General features: G+C 41.0%; 1 protein-coding gene across 1 annotated transcript in view; it reads left to right on the forward strand.

Annotated features, from left to right (window-relative positions):
- VPS13C (vacuolar protein sorting 13 homolog C) overlaps positions 1 to 19,889 on the forward strand; it is a 1,402,311-nt gene that overhangs the window by 77,881 nt on the left and 1,304,541 nt on the right. The window contains 2 exon segments of the mRNA XM_053719302.1: positions 14,940 to 14,982; positions 16,886 to 16,981. Coding sequence (XP_053575277.1) covers positions 14,940 to 14,982; positions 16,886 to 16,981 — 139 coding nt within the window.

The raw sequence follows: 19,889 nt of genomic DNA on the forward strand, positions 1-19,889 counted from the left end.
TGCTAGAAAATGCTGCTGATACCGAACTAATGTAAGTAAAGCCTTAAATGCAGTGATAGCTACTGGTATCAGGCTTATTAATAGAGATACATACTCTTATAAAAATGTAATATAAAACGCTTGCTGGCATGTTTAATCGTTTTTATATGTATTTGGTGATAAAACTTATTGGGGCCTAGTTTTTTTTCCACATGGCTGGCTTGAATTCTGCCTAGAAACAGTTTCCTTAGGCTTTCCACTGTTGCAATATGAGTGGGAAGGGCCTATTTTAGTGCTTTTCTGTGCATCTAAAAATACTGACAGAGACATCCAGCTTCTTCCTGCATGTTCCAGGACTTCTCTGGAGGGCTCAAAAGGCTTCAAAGTCGTTTTTGAGGGAGGTAAAAAGCCACAGTAGAGCTGTGGCAGTTGTTGTGACTATTTGAAAAAAAAAACAAAAAAAAAAACGTTTTTGTCTTTTATTATTCAGTTTTGGGTATTAAGGGGTTAATCATCCATTTGCAAGTGGGTGCAATGCTCTGCTAACTTGTTACATACACTGTAAAAATTTCATTAGTGTAACTGCCTTTTTTCACTGTTATTTCAAATTTTGACAAAATTTGTGTTTCTTAAAGGTGCAGTAACGTTTTTTATATTGCTTGTAAACTTGTTTAAAGTGTTTTCCAAGCTTGCTAGTCTCATTGCTAGTCTGTTTAAACATGTCTGACATAGAGGAAACTACTTGTTCATTATGTTTGAAAGCCATGGTGGAGCCCCATAGGAGAATGTGTACTAAATGTATTGATTTCACCTTAAACAGTAAAGATCAGTCTTTAATTATAAAAGAAATATCACCAGAAGATTCTGACGAGGGGGAAGTTATGCCGACTAACTCTCCCCACGTGTCAGACCCTTCGCCTCCCGCTCAGGGGATGCACACTAATATAGCGATTACCTTGCTGGACATGGCTGCAATCATGAATAATACCCTGTCAGAGGTATTGATTCGGGGAAACCTGATTCAGAGATTTCTAATTTTAAATTTAAGCTTGAGAACCTCCGTGACTATGCGGTACCGGTGTGTACTGATGTTTTTCCTATACCTAAAAGGCTTACAGAAATTATTAGCAAGGAGTGGGATAGACCGGGTGTGGCTTTTTCCCCACCTCCTATATTTAGAAAAATGTTTCCAATAGACCCCACTACACGGGACTTATGGCAGACGGTCCCTAAGGTGGAGGGAGCAGTTTCTACTTTAGCAAAGCGTACCACTATCCCGGTTGAGGACAGTTGTGCTTTTTCAGATCCAATGGATAAAAAATTGGAGGGCTACCTTAAGAAAATGTTTATTCAACAAGGTTTTATTTTACAGCCCCTTGCATGCATTGCGCCTGTCACGGCCGCGGCGGCATTCTGGTTTGAGGCCCTGGAAAAGGCCATCCATACAGCTCCATTGACTGAAATTATTGACAAGCTTAGAACACTTAAACTAGCTAACTCATTTGTTTCTGATGCCATTGTTCATTTGACTAAACTAACGGCTAAGAATTCCGGATTCGCCATCCAGGCGCGTAGGGCGCTATGACTTAAATCCTGGTCAGCTGACGTGACTTCGAAGTCTAAATTACTCAACATTCCTTTCAAGGGGCAGACCTTATTCGGGCCTGGTTTGAAGGAAATTATTGCTGACATTACTGGAGGTAAGGGTCACACCCTTTCTCAGGACAGGGCCAAAGCAAAGGCCAAACAGTCTAATTTTCGTGTCTTTCGAAATTTCAAGGCAGGTGCAGCATCAACTTCCTCCGCTTCAAAACAAGAGGGAACTTTTGCTCAATCTAAGCAGGCCTGGAAACCTAACCAGTCCTGGAACAAAGGCAAGCAGGCCAGAAAGCCTGCTGCTGCCTCTAAGACAGCATGAAGGAACGGCCCCCTATCCAGTGACGGATCTAGTAGGGGGCAGACTTTCTCTCTTCGCCCAGGCGTGGGCAAGAGATGTTCAGGATCCCTGGGCGTTGGAGATCATATCTCAGGGATATCTTCTGGACTTGAAAGCTTCCCCTCCACAAGGGAGATTTCATCTTTCAAGGCTATCTGCAAATCAGATAAAGAAAGAGGCATTCCTACGCTGTGTGCAAGACCTCCTAGTTATGGGAGTGATCCATCCAGTTCCGCGGACGGAACAAGGACAGGGTTTTTAGTCGAATCTGTTTGTGGTGCCCAAAAAAGAGGGAACCTTCAGACCAATTTTGGATCTAAAGATCTTAAACAAATTCCTCAGAGTTCCATCTTTCAAAATGGAAACTATTCGGACCATCCTACCCATGATCCAAGAAGGTCAGTACATGACCACAGTGGACTTAAAGGATGCCTACCTTCACATACCGATTCACAAGGATCATCATCGGTTTCTAAGGTTTGCCTTTCTAGACAGGCATTACCAATTTGTAGCTCTTCCCTTCGGGTTGGCTACAGCCCCGAGAATCTTTACAAAGGTTCTGGGCTCACTTCTGGCGGTTCTAAGACCGCGAGGCATAGCGGTCGCTCCGTATCTAGACGACATCCTGATACAGGCGTCAAGCTTTCAAGTTGCCAAGTCTCATACAGAGAGAGTTCTGGCATTTCTGAGGTCGCACAGGTGGAAAGTGAACGAGGAAAACAGTTCTCTATCCCCACTCACAAGAGTCTCCTTCTTAGGGACTCTTATAGATTCTGTAGAAATGAAAATTTACCTGACGGAGTCCAGGTTATCAAAACTTCTAAATGCTTGCCGTGTTCTTCACTCCATTCCGTGCCCTTCGGTAGCTCAGTGTATGGAGGTAATCGGCTTAATAGTAGCGGCAATGGACATAGTAACATTTGCGCGCCTTCATCTCAGACCGCTGCAATTATGCATGCTGAGTCAGTGGAATGGGGATTACACAGATTTGTCCCCTCTGCTAAATCTGGATCAAGAGACCAGAGATTCTCTTCTCTGGTGGTTGTCTCGGGTACACCTGTCCAAGGGTATGACCTTTCGCAGGCCAGATTGGACAATTGTAACAACAGATGCCAGCCTTCTAGGTTGGGGTGCTGACTCTGGTGCATACTGTGTGATGCTGCTCATTTCCTGCACTTCCTTTTATGGCCAGACTGGTATACATCATCCGTGTGAGACAGGTTGCAGTCTCAGAATTGTGATGTCATCACTTATTATTTAAAGGGCTTCTGTTCAGTATGCTTTGCCCTTGCATTGTCTCAGACCTGTTTGTGAGAGCTCCTGTGTATTACCTGGCTGTCTGACGTCCCTCCTGGTTCCTGATCCCTGGCTTGTTCCTGACCCTGCTGTTCTCCTTGTTCCTGATTCCGGCTCGTCTGACTACTCTCTTTGGCTCCTGACTCGGCTCGTCTGACTACCAGCTCTGGTTTTGATTCCTGGCTTGTTATTTGACTTGTGGACTTTTTATTATTTTTCGCTATTAATAAAGGTGTGATTATTTTTGCACTTCTCATCTTAGACTAATTCCTGGTACCCTGATAGCTGCTTTGTCCTGGGGTGTAGCCGTAGTCCATATCAGTCTCTTCAGTAGAGCATTGGTGGCTTTAGAGCAATGGGAACTTGTGGGACATAATTCTCACTGTGCCTCCTATATATTACTGCTGCCCTAACCCTGAAAACCTGAAGAAAATTTATTCAGGAATTTATCTGCACAGGTCGATGTGGGGGATAGGACCCCTCAAACCTGGTGAACTGTCTTTGCTGTCAGGCAGACATATGAGGTAAGTGCAAGGTTTTTTTCTCCTGGGACACACAGAGGAAAAAAGAGCACTTTACTATTTTTTAATTACTTTGCATAAAGGGCTAAGGATCAGGCACTTTATTGTGGGACATTGTAAACTCTCAGTATATGAGAGAATTGGACAGCGTTTAGCAGGCACTGGGGCTGGGAGACGAGCTTTTTTGGGCTCTGGTGGTTCTACTATCATGGCATTATTTTTAACATGAAATATCAACCGGGAGACTCTGTTTACCGTTGGTCATGCCCACGATGGGCGGATCTTAGGGATTGCGCGCTTTTTTTCACTGCGCTTCTATCTGGATACTCGGTGCAGACCGGATGTTTCACTCTGCCTACAAACGCATTTTTTTCTTACTGATCAGGCGTTTCTAGGCCTGGAGGATAGCTGAGTCTTTCCCCTGTCGAGTCCAGATTGTTTGCCAGGAGAGAGGAAGAGGTCTCCGGTCTTGCAGTCAGGTAGGCACCTCAGCAAAGCTGCTGAGGTGTAGGGGTGTCTTTTTTAAACAAATTTAGTTTAAGGCCTTTGGGTACATTTTTTTTTTTTTTTTTACACATGCAGTAAAAAAGTTACTTTTAAATTTATAGGGCTGTAAAGTTTTTTTTTTTTGCAGTTAATCTTTTTGTGTCTAAAGTTTTTATTGCGTAATCATATAATTCTGATTCATTATGGACCAAGCAGACTTGTAGAGTGTTACTTGATCTTTTATGTTTTGATGTAAATGTGGAACCACCAATCCCTTTCTGTCCCTCTTGTATTGAGAGGACTTTAAGTTATAGAGAGAAAAAAAAAATTCTGATGCTGTCCAAGAGTTTAATGAAGTGGTTCAGGGAATACCGCAGCTTTCTCCTCAAGCATCCCAAGATTTACCGCCCGCTCAAGCAGTGCCCTGCACTTCTGCTCTAGCTCCTGCTGTAGTTACTTTAAAAGACATAGCTTCCCTCATGTCTTCTACTATTTCTGATGCATTGTCTGCTTTTCCAATGTTGCAGGGCAAACGTAAGAGGAAAATCAGGCATTCAGTAAGTTCTGATGCATTTGTTGCAATTTCGGAGGTACCCTCCCAAGGACACGAAGAGGAGGGTACTGCTGTAGCATCTAAGGGGCAAATCTCAGATTCAGAAAGTGCTTTGCCTCTGACGGATTCAGAGGTCTGTTTCCACCTTAGCCAAGAGAATTACTATTCCCATAGAGGATAGTTGTGCTTTCAAGGACCCTATGGATAAGAAGTTAGAGGGTCTACTTAAGAAGATTTATGTTCACCAGGGTCTGCAATGGCAACTAGCTATACGTGCATTGCTATCGTCACTAGTGCGGCGGCCTATTGGTTTGATGCTCTGAGTCTCTCAGGACTGAGACTTCATTGGAAGAGATCCAGGACAGGATAAAGGCTCTGAAGCTTGTCAATGCCTTTATTACAGATGCTTCCCTTGAAATTATTAAACTGGGAGCTAAGATTTCAGGTTTCTCTATTCTTGCCCGCAGAGCTTTATAGTTAAAACCTTGGTCTGCGGATGTTTCTTCCAAGTCTAAGCTTCTGGCTATTCTTTACAAGGGGAAGACCTTGTTTGGACCTGGCCTAACGGATATTATCTCTGATAACACGGGAGGTAAGGGTCATCTTCTTCCTCAAGATAAGAGAAACAAACACAAAGGTCGACAGAGTAATTTTCGTTCCTTTTGAAACTTCAAAGGAAATTCTTCCTCTTCCTCCTCTAAGCAGGAACAATCTAAACCTGCATGGAGACCTAACCAATGTTGGACTAAGGGAAAGCAGTCCAAGAAGCCTGCTGTTGAATCCAAGAGAGCATGAAGGGTATGCCCCCGATCCAGGACTGGATCTGGTAGGGGGCAGACTTTCCTTCGCTCAGGTTTGGGTCCAGGATGTTCAGGATCCCTGGGCAATAGAGATTGTGTCCCAGGGATCCAAACTAGAGTTCAAAAGTTTTCCTCCCAGAGGAAGATTTCTACTTTCAAGATTATCTACAAACCAGATAAAGAGAGAGGCGTTCTTACATTGTGTAAGAGACCTCTCCACCCAGGGAGTGATTCCCAAAAAGGAGGGAACCTTCAGACCAATTTTAGATCTCAAGAGCCTAAACAAATTTCTAAGAGATCCGTCCTTCAAGATGGAAACTATTTGTTCCATTCTTCCCTTAATCCAGGAGGGTAAATTTATGACAACAGTGGATTTAAAGGATGCGTATCTCCATGTTTCTATTCACAGCGACCATCACAAGTTCCTAAGGTTTGCCTTCCTGGACAAACACTTTCAGTTTGTGGCTCTTCCTTTCGGCCTGGCCACTGCTCCCAGAATTTTCACAAAGCTTCTGGGGTCTCTTTTGGCGGTACTTCAGTCACAGGGCAATCGGGGTGGCGCCTTATCTAGAAGACATTCAAGTTCAGGCGCTAACCTTTCAACAAGCAAGATCCCACATCGACATGGTGTTATCTTTCCTGAGAACTCACGGGGGGAAATTCAATTTGGGAAAGAGTTCCTTAGTTCCAGACACAAGGGTAACTTTCTTGGGAACCATAATAGACTCTCTGTCTATGAAGATTTTTCTGACAGAAGTCAGGAAATCAAAGATTTTCAATACTTGCCTAGTCCTTCAGACTACTCCCCGGCCGTCAGTGGCTCAGTGTATGGAGCTAATCGAGCTGATGGTAGAGGCAATGGACATCATCCCGTTTGCTCGGTTCCAGCTAAGACCTCTGCAGTTAAGCATGCTCAGACAATGGAACAGAGATTATGTGGACTTGTCTCCTTGAATAACTCTGGAGCAGGAAACAAGGGATTCTCTTCAATGGTGGTTGTCTCTGGATCATCTCTCCCAAGGAACCTGCTTTCGCAGACCAGATTGGGTGATTGTGACAACAGACGCAAGCCTTCTGGGGTGGGGAGCAGTATGGGGCTCCCTAAAGGCTCAGGGAGTTTGGACTCGGTCAGAGTCTATTCTTCCTATAAACATTCTAGAGTTGAGAGTGGTCTACAATGCTCGCCTGGCCTGGCCTGGCCTCAGTTAGCCACGGTCCAGGTTATCAGGTTCCAGTTGGACAACATAACTTCAGTGGCTTACATCAATCATCAGGGAGGAACGAGGAGTTCCTTGGCGATGACGGAGGTAGCCAAGATAATTCAGTGGGCGTAGGCCCATTTTTGCTGTCTGTCGGCGATCCACATCCCAGGGGTGGACAACTGGGAGGCGGACTTCCTGAGCAGGCCGACCTTTCATCCGGGGGAGTGGGAACTCCATCCGGACGTGTTCTCCGACCTGATTCTCAAGTGGGGTCAGCCGGAATTGGATCTCATGGCATCTCGTCAGAATGCCAAGCTCCCGAGATATGGTTTGAGGTCCAGGGACCCCTAGGCGGCACTGATAGATGCACTGACGGTCCCTTGGACCTTCAAGCTAGCATACCTATTTCCTCCATAATCTCTTCTTTCTCTGGTAATTGTTCAAATCAAACAGGAGAGAGCTTTGGTGATCCTCCTAGCACCGGCCTGGCCTTGCAGGATTTGGTATGCAGATCTGGTGGAGATGGCGTCTCTGCCATCTTGGAGACCATTGAGGAAGGACCTACTGATTCAGGGGCCCTTCCTTCTTCCAAATCTAGTTTCTCTGAAGCTGACTGCTTGGAGATTGAACGCTTAATTTTATCCAAGCGGGTTTTTTTTGAGTCAGTCATAGAGACCATGATTTAGGCTCGTAAGCCTGTAACTAGGAAAATTTACCATAAAGTTTGGCGAAAATATCTATATTGGTGTGAATCCAAGGGTTACTCATGGAGTAGAGTTGGGATTCCTAGAATTTTGTCTTTTCTCCAAGAGGGTTTGGAGAAAGGTTTATTGACGAGTTCCATAAAGGGTCTATTTTGTTACACAAACGTCTGGCGGATTCCCCAGATGTACAGTCCTTTTGTCAGGCATTGGTCAGGATTAGGCCTGTGTTCAAACCAGTTACTCCTCTATGGAGTCTTAATTTAATTCTCAAAGTTCTTCAAGGGGCTCTGTTTGAGCATATGCATTCCTTAGATATTAAGTTATTATCTTGGAAGGTTTTATTTCTTATTGCTATTTTTTCAGCTCGTAGAGGGTCAAAGCTCTCGGCATTGCAGTACAAGTCTACTTACCTTATTTTCAATTCAGATAAGGTAGTTTTACGTACTAGATTAGGATTTCTTCCTAAGGTTGTTTCTAATCGGAACATTAATCAGGAAATTGTTGTTCCTTCCTTGTGTCATAATCCTTTTTCTCAAAAGGAACGGCTTCTGCACAATTTAGACGTTGTCAGTGCTTTAAAGTTTTACCTGTAGGCGACTAAGGACTTTCATCAGTCTTCTTCTTTGTTTGTGGTTTTCTCAGGAAAACGTAAGGGACAGAAAGCTATGGCTACTTCTTTCTCTTTGGCTGAAGAGTATCATACGTTTTGCATATGAGACTGCTGGACAGCAGCCTACAGAGAGAGTTACGGCTCATTCCACAAGGGCTGTTGCTTCCTCATGGGCATTCAAGAATGAAGCTTCGGTGGAACAGATTTGCAAGGCTGCAACTTGGTCCTCTCTTCACACTTTTTCAAAGTTCTACAAATTTAACACTTTTGCCTCGGCTGAGGCCGCTTTTGGGAGAAAGGTTCTTTAAAGCAGTGGTGCCTTCCGTTTAGGTTCCCTGTCTTGTCCCTCCCATATCATCTGTGTACTCTAGCTTGGGTATTGGATCCCATTAGTAATTAAGATGATTTGTGGACTCATCGTGTCTTAAAAAAGAAAAGAAAATTTATGCTTACCTGATAAATGTATTTCTTTTTTGACACGATGAGTCCACGGCCCGCCCTGTTCTTGTAAGACAGGTTGTTAATTATTATAAACTTCAGACACCTATGCACCTTGGTTTTTCTTTTCTTTCCTTAACTGCAGTTGAATGACTGGAGTGGGAGGGAAGGGAGGAGCTATTTAACAGCTTTGCTGTGGTGCGCTTTGCCGCCTCCTGCTGACCAGGAGGTGAATATCCCATTAGTAATTAAGATGATCCGTGGACTCATTGTGTCAAAAAAGAAATAAATTTATCAGGTAAGCATAAATTTTCTTTTTGTTTTTCCCATCGATGATCCTTGGGTGCTTAAAGGGTCACTCTTGGACCTGTCGAGGCTAATGATGTAGGAAAGAGGAATTATAATAATAAGAGTGTCCGCTTTTGGGCCTTAGCATAAATAGATATGAGTACACATTATAATAGTATAAGTAAAGTATAACCTTATATCATGGAAATGACAGTTTGTTACACTAATGACAACAAAGTAATATCACATGGTCTTTGCCTACTTAATAGCTAAGAAACATTTAGTGGTCTGAGACCGTAGCTTATTGAACATGAGGAACAAAGGAAAGATAACCATACATATATAATGTAAAATAGTATTAAATAAGTAGTTCACATATTATTGATTGCTAATAAACGAAGTAACGACTATAACTTTGCTAAGGTCAGTGTTGACCTGTATGTCCCCTTCTCTTCCAAGGAGTCATCCCTCTCTGCTCTCAAACTCTACGTAAGGGATGCAAACTGATCCGCCATCTTGCATGATATCTGTTGCAGCAATACCAATACGTCTGTCTCCATGGTAGAATAAGTCACACTTCCAATCTCCCGACCTCTGTTGATGAAGTTGTCTGTTGTATGGGAGTGTAGCTAGGGCTATGAGGTGCATTACTCTTAGCAGGCAAACGCTGCTCTTACCCGGCCTGATGTCTGACCGGGGGGGGGGGGGGAATAGATGGTATGGTATAGGCCGCCACCAGCAGCCTCAGTCAATTTAGAATATCTAAGATCTGGATCACGGTAGGATAAGGTGTCAGATGTCTCCAAACCTTCTTCTTAGTATATACCTCAAGTTATAATAATATACTGAATGCCAGCATACAGGTATTTGGCTTGAAATTTAAGTTCTAAACGGAGCTGCTGAGATTCATAACTGCACATGGTGACGACTTGGACACGCCCCCAGGAAACCTTTTATAGCCCCCAGCTCTTCTGAATATTTCAGTAATGATTATAAATCCATATATATAATTTTCCTGATCTAAAGCTCTCTGGGCTTGTGAGATTTTCTAAGAAAGCTCTTCAGTATTATGAATCCCCTTTCTTAAAGGGATAGTAAACACCAAAACTGTTGTTGTTTAAAAAGATGGATAATCCCTTTATTTACCATTCCCCAGTTTTGCATAACCAACACTGTTATATAAATGTACGTTTTACCCCTCTGTAATTACCTTGAATCTAAGCTTCTGCTGACTGCCTCCTTATCTCAGATCTTTTAGCAGACTTGCATTTCAGGCAATTAGTGCGGACTCTTAAATAACTCCACATGCATGAGCACAATGTTTATATGAAAAACCATCAAATGCATTCAGATAAGAGGTGGCCTTCAAGGGCTTAGAAATTAACACATGAGCCTACCTAGGTATAGCTTTCAACTAAGAATACCAAGAGAACAAATCAAATTTGATGATAAAAAGTAAATAAGAATTAAATGACATGCCCTATCTGAAACTTTGGACTTTACTATCCATTAAATTCTCTAAAGGCATTTTTTTACCTTAAGAACAGTGTCTCTCTCAAAGGGACGTTGTGATGCATACATTACAATAGGACTCAAAAACAAAATCAGTATTTAAAAAAAAAAAAATGAAAAAAAAAAAATGAATAAATGTATATATTTAAATTAAAAATCTAAACAAAACTGCGGCATAATGCCAAATGGCAAGCACAGCCTCGTTGAAAAGGTTGATAGAGGTGCTTAGGTTAGCGCTGAAGCTGCAGCAAAATTAAGGTACCTATTCATCACTTTTTTAACTGATGAATGAAGGTCGCCTTTATTTTTAGTGATTGTAAATCCTAGTGTTTTTGAAACACTAGAATTTACCATCACTTTAAGCAAAAAGTGTATTTCATGTAGAATTTGCATTGAAATTATATAGGAAAAACTATTTAAGGAGCCCAGTACAAATCATGTCTGGAATATCAATTTTTTTAGAGTTCTCTGGTTCCACACACCAGAGTTATTTTTCTTAGAGTGGTCATAGATTTGATGTCTGTGCCTTTCGCTGACAAAGATTTGCAGAGCAAAGTTAAAGAAAGCCTGTGAAGAACTGCAAATCATATCTCATCCATCAGTTGTTGAGTCCATGGATCTTGCAAGTTTGATAGTAATGGCTTTAGACGCTTTCCCCGTTGCCAAATTTCACGTGTCCCCTTCAACTCTGTAAGCTCCAGCAGTGGAATGGAAATCATACAGACGTATCTCAGTCAATTTATTTGGATTACAAAACCAGGCAATTTCTCTCCTGGTGGATATCCCACAGTTCTCTTATTCAGGGGACGTTCTTTCTAAATCCATCTTAGGTTGTCATTACAGGGAGTGCAGAATTATTAGGCAAGTTGTATTTTTGAGGATTAATTTTATTATTGAACAACAACCATGTCCTCAATGAACCCAAAAAACTCATTAATATCAAAGCTGAATAGTTTTGGAAGTAGTTTTTAGTTTGTTTTTAGTTTTAGCTATTTTAGGGGGATATCTGTGTGTGCAGGTGACTATTACTGTGCATAATTATTAGGCAACTTAACAAAAAACAAATATATACCCATTTCAATGATTTATTTTTACCAGTGAAACCAATATAACATCTCAACATTCACAAATATACATTTCTGACATTCCAAAACAAAAACAAATCAGTGACCAATATAGCCACCTTTCTTTGCAAGGACACTCAAAAGCCTGCCATCCATGGATTCTGTCAGTGTTTTGATCTGTTCACCATCAACATTGCGTGCAGCAGCAACCACAGCCTCCCAGACACTGTTCAGAGAGGCGTACTGTTTTCCCTCCTTGTAAATCTCACATTTGATGATGGACCACAGGTTCTCAATGGGGTTCAGATCAGGTGAACAAGGAGGCCATGTCATTAGATTTTCTTCTTTTATACCCTTTCTTGCCAGCCACGCTGTGGAGTACTTGGACGCGTGTGATGGAGCATTGTCCTGCATGAAAATCATGTTTTTCTTGAAGGATGCAGACTTCTTCCTGTACCACTGCTTGAAGAAGGTGTCTTCCAGAAACTGGCAGTAGGACTGGGAGTTGAGCTTGACTCCATCCTCAACCCGAAAAGGCCCCACAAGCTCATCTTTGATGATACCAGCCCAAACCAGTACTCCACCTCCACCTTGCTGGCGTCTGAGTCGGACTGGAGCTCTCTGCCCTTTACCAATCCAGCCACGGGCCCATCCATCTGGCCCATCAAGACTCACTCTCATTTCATCAGTCCATAAAACCTTAGAAAAATCAGTCTTGAGATATTTCTTAGCCCAGTCTTGACGTTTCAGCTTGTGTGTCTTGTTCAGTGGTGGTCGTCTTTCAGCCTTTCTTACCTTGGCCATGTCTCTGAGTATTGCACACCTTGTGCTTTTGGGCACTCCAGTGATGTTGCAGCTCTGAAATATGGCCAAACTGGTGGCAAGTGGCATCTTGGCAGCTGCACGCTTGACTTTTCTCAGTTCATGGGCAGTTATTTTGCGCCTTGGTTTTTCCACACGCTTCTTGCGACCCTGTTGACTATTTTGAATGAAACGCTTGATTGTTCGATGATCACGCTTCAGAAGCTTTGCAATTTTAAGAGTGCTGCATCCCTCTGCAAGATATCTCACTATTTTTGACTTTTCTGAGCCTGTCAAGTCCTTCTTTTGACCCATTTTGCCAAAGGAAAGGAAGTTGCCTAATAATTATGCACACCTGATATAGGGTGTTGATGTCATTAGACCACACCCCTTCTCATTACAGAGATGCACATCACCTAATATGCTTAATTGGTAGCAGGCTTTCGAGCCTATACAGCTTGGAGTAAGACAACATGCATAAAGAGGATGATGTGGTCAAAATACTCATTTGCCTAATCTGCACACAGTGTAATTTGGATGTTGTTCAAGCTTTTTATTTAGACCGTCTGCAGCTTTGTTTTGTTAATTTTTCCAGTCCGCGTAGAGGTGAGAAGGTTACTGGCTTCTTGGCTAAAAAACCTGATTCATAAAGCTTACTTGGAGGCGGGTAAATATCTTCTATTTCATATTACGGCTCATTCTACTATGCATATCTACATCCTGGGCTTTTAGAATTGAGGCTTTAATGGAACAAATTTGCAAACCTGCTACTTGGTCTTCTCTTCATACTTTCACAAGCGTTTACCATTTTGATGTTTTTGCCTCTTTGGAGGCTAAGTTTAGCAGGAAAGTTCTCCAGGCAGCTGTGTCTGGTCAACATTATGATAGAAAACAAAATGTATTCTTACCTGATAAATTCCTTTTTTTTTCATGGTGGTGAAAGTCCACAAGACCTAATTTACCTTACTTATTCTTCCTGCACTTCTCTTTCCTCCTTTTGCTTGGCTATATGTTAGACTGAGGGGAATCAGGAAGAGGGAAGTATTAACCCCATAACGACCAGCGCTGCACCCTGTACGATGCTGGTCGTTAGGCCCTTAAGGACCAGCGATGTACCCTGTACGTCACTGCAGTCCTGGGTTACTCTCTGCCGAGATCTCGCTCAAAATAGCGAGATTGTGCTATTTCTTCATGCCCCACAAGTGGGGCACTTCAGAAATAGATTTGCAGAGATGTCCCTCTCTGTATCGTACAGCGGTGGTGCCGTTTGTTGGTGGGTAGGAAGGTAAGGAGGGAAGCGGGTGCACGGCCCATCGCTGTAGAGGATGGGACCGCTACGCCACGCTACAGGCGTTCAAGAAAAAAAAAGTCACAGTGAGGGGGAAGGAGGGAGGAGAGGCAATAAAAGGGTATCTTCTGTGGGATCCGTTGGGGGGAAATGATTTGGGAGGGGCAGGGGGGGGTAGGTTATTAAAGGTGGGCAGCTACACTACAGAAAAAAAATGGGTACTTAAATTTTTAAATATAATGTTTTCTTCCTTATTTGCAGCAAACTGGGTACTGGCTGACAGCTGCTAGTACCCAAGATGGCAGCAAATAGATAGAGGGGGGAAGATTAGAGAGCGGGTTGTGAGGTAAGGGGGGATACTACCCTGCTGAAAATATATAATAAAAAAAAAAGTTTTATTTTATACTGGCAGACTTTCTGCCAGTAATTAAGATGTGGGGGAGGGAAGAGAGCTGTTTGAGAGGGGTCAGGGGGTGGGATGTGTCAGGTGGGAGGCTGATCTCTACACTAAAGCTAAAATTAACCCTACAAGCCACCTAATTAACCCCTTCACTGCTGGGCTTAATACAAGTGTGGTGCACAGCGGCATTTAGCGGACTTCTAATTACCAAATAGCAATGCCAAAGCCTTATATGCCATTTCTGAACACAGGGGATCCCAGAGAAGCATTTGCAACCATTTGTGCCATGATTGCACAAGCTGTTTTTCACAATTTTAGGTTTCTCACTGAAATCATTTACAAAGTTAGCGATTTATTTTTTTATTTGATCGCATTTAGCGTTGAAATGGTGGCGTGAATTTTATCCAAATGAGCCTAGATCAACACTTTGGGTTGTCTTCTAAAAATATATAGTTTTGATAGGTAAATATAAAAAAAGGCTCTATTTCTGTTTAAATGTAGTGATGGCAAAAATGCTCTGGTCTTTTGGGGAAGTTTTTGTCTGAAATGCCCGGTTAAAACTCTTGGTGTTTGGGTAATTTTTGCCTTCCTCCTGGTGGAGAAGAGTTGAATTCCATATGTTATTTCTTGTGGACTCTCACCACCATGAAAGAAATTAATTTATCAGGTAAGAATAAATTTTGTTTTTAATTCTTTAAATTTTTTTGAAACCTTGAAAGGTATTAAACAGTTGTCCATTTTTAAAGGTACTGCACATTGAATTAACATACTTGGTACTGAAGAAATTTCACCATAACCTTATTATACATATATATTTGTTGTGTCTGTTTACTTCTCTAATATTTGTTGTAAAAATCCATGTAATTGTTACATTCTTGCACGGGATACATTTTTTTTTTAAATTTTTTTTTTTTTTTATCACTGGATACAAATAATTTTTTACATTTTAGGTTTCCCCTTTAGAAACAAAATTACAATTTTTCCATGTTGCGCTGTAATTTTTTTGTTCTTGTTTAAACTCTTCTTTGAACCTCATTATCTTGCTTGTTTTCTCTCCTCAGAGTGAACTGGATGTGCCTTTTAAAGTCAAAGTTGGACAGATAGGTAATTTTCTTATTTATTGGGGTTAAAACTTGATTATGTTATTATATGTATTTTGTTGTTACTGGCTGCTGGAGTCTATGGGTAGATTTATCATAGTGCGAGAGCGGACATGATACAGTGTAGCGTATCATGTCTGCTGCACATCGATAAATGCCGACAGCATACGCTGTCGGCATTTATCATTGCACCAGCAGTTCTTGTGAACTGCTTGTGCAATGCCGCCCCCTGCAGATTTGCGGTCAATTGGCCGCTAGCAGGGGGTGTCAATCAACCCAATTGTATTCGATCGGGTTGATATCTGTCTGCAGCCTCAGAGCAGGCGGACAAGTTATGGAGCAGCGGTCTTCTGTTTCCGGCGAGCCTGAAGGCTTGCGCGGAAACAGGGGCATCAAGCTCCATACGGAGCTTGATAAATCAGCCCCTATGTACGATCTGGCTCTTCTGTTCACCAAGGGTGCATCCGTTTAGACATGAGCTTGGTAATGGTATCCAGTAAATGCAAACACTCACAAGAGAACTTTTTTAAGGGGTAATATATTACTCTCCATTGTAGTTTTGGTTGGCTGGCCTAGAGAATCATCTAGCAGAAGTACAAGCATATGCCATGTTGGATGAAACTACAAACATGCCAATGATAAGGCTTAATGTTAAAATATGGTGGCTGCTCATATTACAAGAAGTATGTTCTGCAGATTCCTTGTTGAGGACAGCATGCCAATTGAGAATAGCATGATGTTTCTTCAGAATGATAGACACATGAATTCAAGGTTGTATTTCTGCTTTTTTTAATGTTACCTGTTATAGAAAGAAAACATTTAGACTGATAAAATATTATTTATTATTTCATGATAGTCCCAACTACAGGCCCAGGGATAGAAGAATGGAAAGAAACAGGGGGCGGGGTTTACTACTCACAAACAAAACATTACATGCTTTTAAATTATTTGTGAATCTATATCTTAGGAGAAATGTGTTTAAGAAGGAAACCTTTCCACACCTGTTTTTTCCTGCCTCTTTACAATTCTCACATTCTTACTATTTCACAATTTTAATTCATTTTGAAGTATAACAAGAGCTATATTACAACATAATTTCAGATTTATTTAAAGCAAAAATATAAAGTAAATAAAAAATGTATGTACCCTATCATTTTTATCAGTTTTGCAGATTAAAAAGCTGGCTGATTTTAGATTACATCTGCAATATTAAAAGAAATACTGTAACAATAGAGGAATTGAATAATGAACAGATGTATAGTTTAAAAGACCATTTGAATTACTGACATTTCAGCTTCCTTTCAATTCAGTCTTTAGTATCACGTGACAGACATCAACCAATCACAGATTAGTGTAAGTGTATAGTGTGTACTCTTGCACTTGCTCAGTAGGACTGGTTTCTTAGTGTGGACATAAATGGCTAGGTTTTACAAGCCCTTCTCCTACCTTCGATTGCAGTTACTCGCGAGAACCTGCAGTCAGGATTTATCAAACTTCCCTACCTTCTTCTCTACCTCTTAGATGGAGAATTTCAATGCCCTGGTCTTGTCCGATTAGGGAGATTGACAGCTTCTGTCCCCACCTGATCGGCTGTGTAGGGGCAGAGTTGCAAACGAGTGCAAAATAGCGCTTGTGTGCAATGTTAAATTTGGGCAGCGGATTGCTGTCCGCCAGAGGAGAGAATGTTTTTTTTTTTTTTTTTTTTTAAATTGGATTTTTTTTTAATTATTATTATATTCTCCATCTAAATTATGAAAGTTTTATTTTGGCATTCATGTCCCTTTGAAAACAAATATTAGTCATTTCACAGTTTACCAAAAAAACTATTTTCACATATGACATATAATTAACAATGGGTTTTCTTTCTTATTATTCACAGAGAGTTAATCTTTCTGTTTAATTCATAGATAAGCTCATTTTGAAAATTCCTTGGAAGAATTTGTATGGAGAAGCTGTGGTTGCAACACTAGAAGGTCTTTATCTATTGGTGGTACCAGGAGCAAGTGAGTGAATTCTAAAGAATCGTTGAGAATGTGCAGTCCAGTATTTGTGTGATATTGTTTCTGAATAGCAGCTAAAAACTTTTTATTTAAAATAATGCATGAGAATATATAGGTCCAGCATTTTGTTTGAGAATACCAAACAAGCTCTAGAGATGCACTTTAAACTGGGCTTGATGACAACATGCTCAAAATGTTTCACTTAAAACAACAGAAATTATAACATAAGAGAAAATCCAAAGAACACAACTTTGATTTAAATTCTCATGTCACTTATTTTGGTTTGTGTTGGTAGCATTTTTATTGAAGGGACAGTATATACTAATTGTCATATAACTGCATGTAATAGAGACTACTATTAAGAATAATATGCACAGATACTGATTATAAAAATCCAGTATAAAACCTTTTAAAAACTTCCTTAGAAGCTCCCAGGTTAGCACTGTTTATGAGATTAGGCTGGGATACCCACTGAGAGGGGCTGGGGAAGCAGAAATAGCAGAAACTTCCACCCTTGCCTTCATATGAAAAGACCGGAGGTTAGGTTGTACATAGTGTTGCAATTCATAATCGGCTAGATTGCGAGTTTTGCGGTACTGCTTTTAATGCTGAAAAATTGGCCATTACGCTGGAATGGCCAGGAACGCATATTACGAGTTGCGGCACTATAGCTATACTGCAAGCAATTTAGCCTGTAATGCAACGTCCATTCCGCACTCAAAAAAATTATGTTTGCGTGCGGGATTTTCCAGGTTTTGCGGTCGAGCTAAAAAACTTGCGTGGCAGCCTATACCGACACGATCCATACCGCCATCTGAGACCAGTAGTTATGGATTTTGCGAAACAAAAATGTTTCATAAAACTCATAACTAAAATGTTAAAAAGTACACTAACACCCATAAACTACCTATTTACCCCTAATCCTCCACCCTCCCGCATCACACACTATATTAAATGTATTAACCCCTAATCTGCCGCCCACCCACATTGCGACTATTAAATTAACCTATTAACCCCTAATCCGCCGCTCCCCAACATCTCCAACACAAAATATATAATTATTAACCCCTATTCCGCCGCTCCCTGACACTAATAAGTTATTAACCCTTAAACCGCTGCCCCACATCGCCAACACTATAATAAAGTATTAACCCCTAAACCTCCAGCCCCCCACATCATAACTACTAAACCTATTAACCCCTAAACCTCCGCCCACCACATCGCAAAATACTAAATTAAACTATTAACATCTAAACCTAACACCCCCATAACTTTAAAGTAAAATATAACTATCTTAAAATAAATAAAAACTTGCCTGTGAAATTAAAAAAAACAACTAAGTTTAAACTATAAATTAACATAACTATTCTAATAAAATTTAAAAAAACTACCAACTAAACGATCTAAATTACAAATTTAAAAAACCTAGAATTTTTTTTAAAAGATCTAAAATTACAAAAAATAATAAACACTACATTTACAAAAAATAATAAACGAAATTATCAAAAATAAAAACAATTACACCTAATCTAATAGCCCTATAAAAATAAAAACACATCCTAACCTACAATAAACTGCAAATAGCCCTTAAAAGGGCCTTTTTGTAGGGTTTTGCCCTAAGTTAAACAGCTCTTTTACCTGGTAAAAGATACAAAGCCCCCCCAACAGTAAAACCAACCCCCCAAAATAAAAAAACCTAACTCTAAAAAAAACTAAGCTACCCATTGCCCCTAAAGGGGCATTTGTATGGGCATTGCCCTTAGAAGGGCATTCAGCTCTTTTAAAAGTGCCAATCCCTAATCTTAAAAAAAAAAAAAAACACCCCAAAAAAAAAACTAACACTAACCCCAGAATATCGACTCACGATTCCTGAAGTCCAGACATCCATCTTCATCCTGTCAGCGGCACCTTCATCCATCTCGGGGTCTATGTCTATGATGATGTCTATGGGGGAAGGCATGCACGAGCACGTCCAATCAGCCCTTGGCTTTTGTGCGGTATGGAGCATAACGCACAGCACAAGGAGGCTTTTCAGTAACTCGTAATGGCAGCGCTATGGAGAGTGCAATCATGCAATTTTTTTTGCCGTTCTTTTCGCACAATCTTTAGCGCAAAACTCATAATCTAGGTGAATGTTGGGTATCCTTTCTAAAAGCTGATCTATACCTTTTCAAGTTTGTCTGGATGGATGTCACATCAGACTCAATATTGCTTTAACAGATTTCTAGCGCCTACCTTTCAGCGCTCATAATAGGGCCGTTGGTTCACCTCTACTGCGAGTAGCAGTTAAACATAAAATTGGGTGTATCCAGTGTAGTAATTGTAATGGTCATCTAGGATTTAATGATAGCCCTTCGTGTGTAGGGGGTGGTGGTTACTGATTGCATAGGAGGGACACCTTGATTGTCACTTATAAGTGCATGACCGATGAGCTATTGTAGAGGTCACACACTGGGTATTTAAGGGTACCAGGCACAAGGTTGACCACATAACATGCACTTTGGATTGTTTATGCTTATTAAACAGTAAAGTTAGAGATGTACACACTAGCACTTCGGTTATAAAGGTACTAGTTATTTGGCCTGAGCACTATTATAAATGGATTGACAGAATGTGACATTGGGATGGAACAATGAAGCTCTACCTCATATACATATCATGGCTAAGCAAGTTAGGCACTAACCCCCATTACCACAGGTCCTGTTAAACGGACTGCTCGGCTTTAATTTTTCTATTCCTACATGTAACACATAGTATGGATACGGACACTAATGCCTATACGCCAACGTAGTAGGCTATTAATAGGAATGAACATGACTAAATGTTAAACACTTAGTATACATACTATGACTACCACATAAATAGAGATATGCTGCATTAAACATACACTAGCGTAAGCGCTGGTCTATAC

Source organism: Bombina bombina, chromosome 6 (assembly GCF_027579735.1).
Source record: "Bombina bombina isolate aBomBom1 chromosome 6, aBomBom1.pri, whole genome shotgun sequence".
Classification (NCBI taxonomy): Eukaryota; Metazoa; Chordata; class Amphibia; order Anura; family Bombinatoridae; genus Bombina; species Bombina bombina.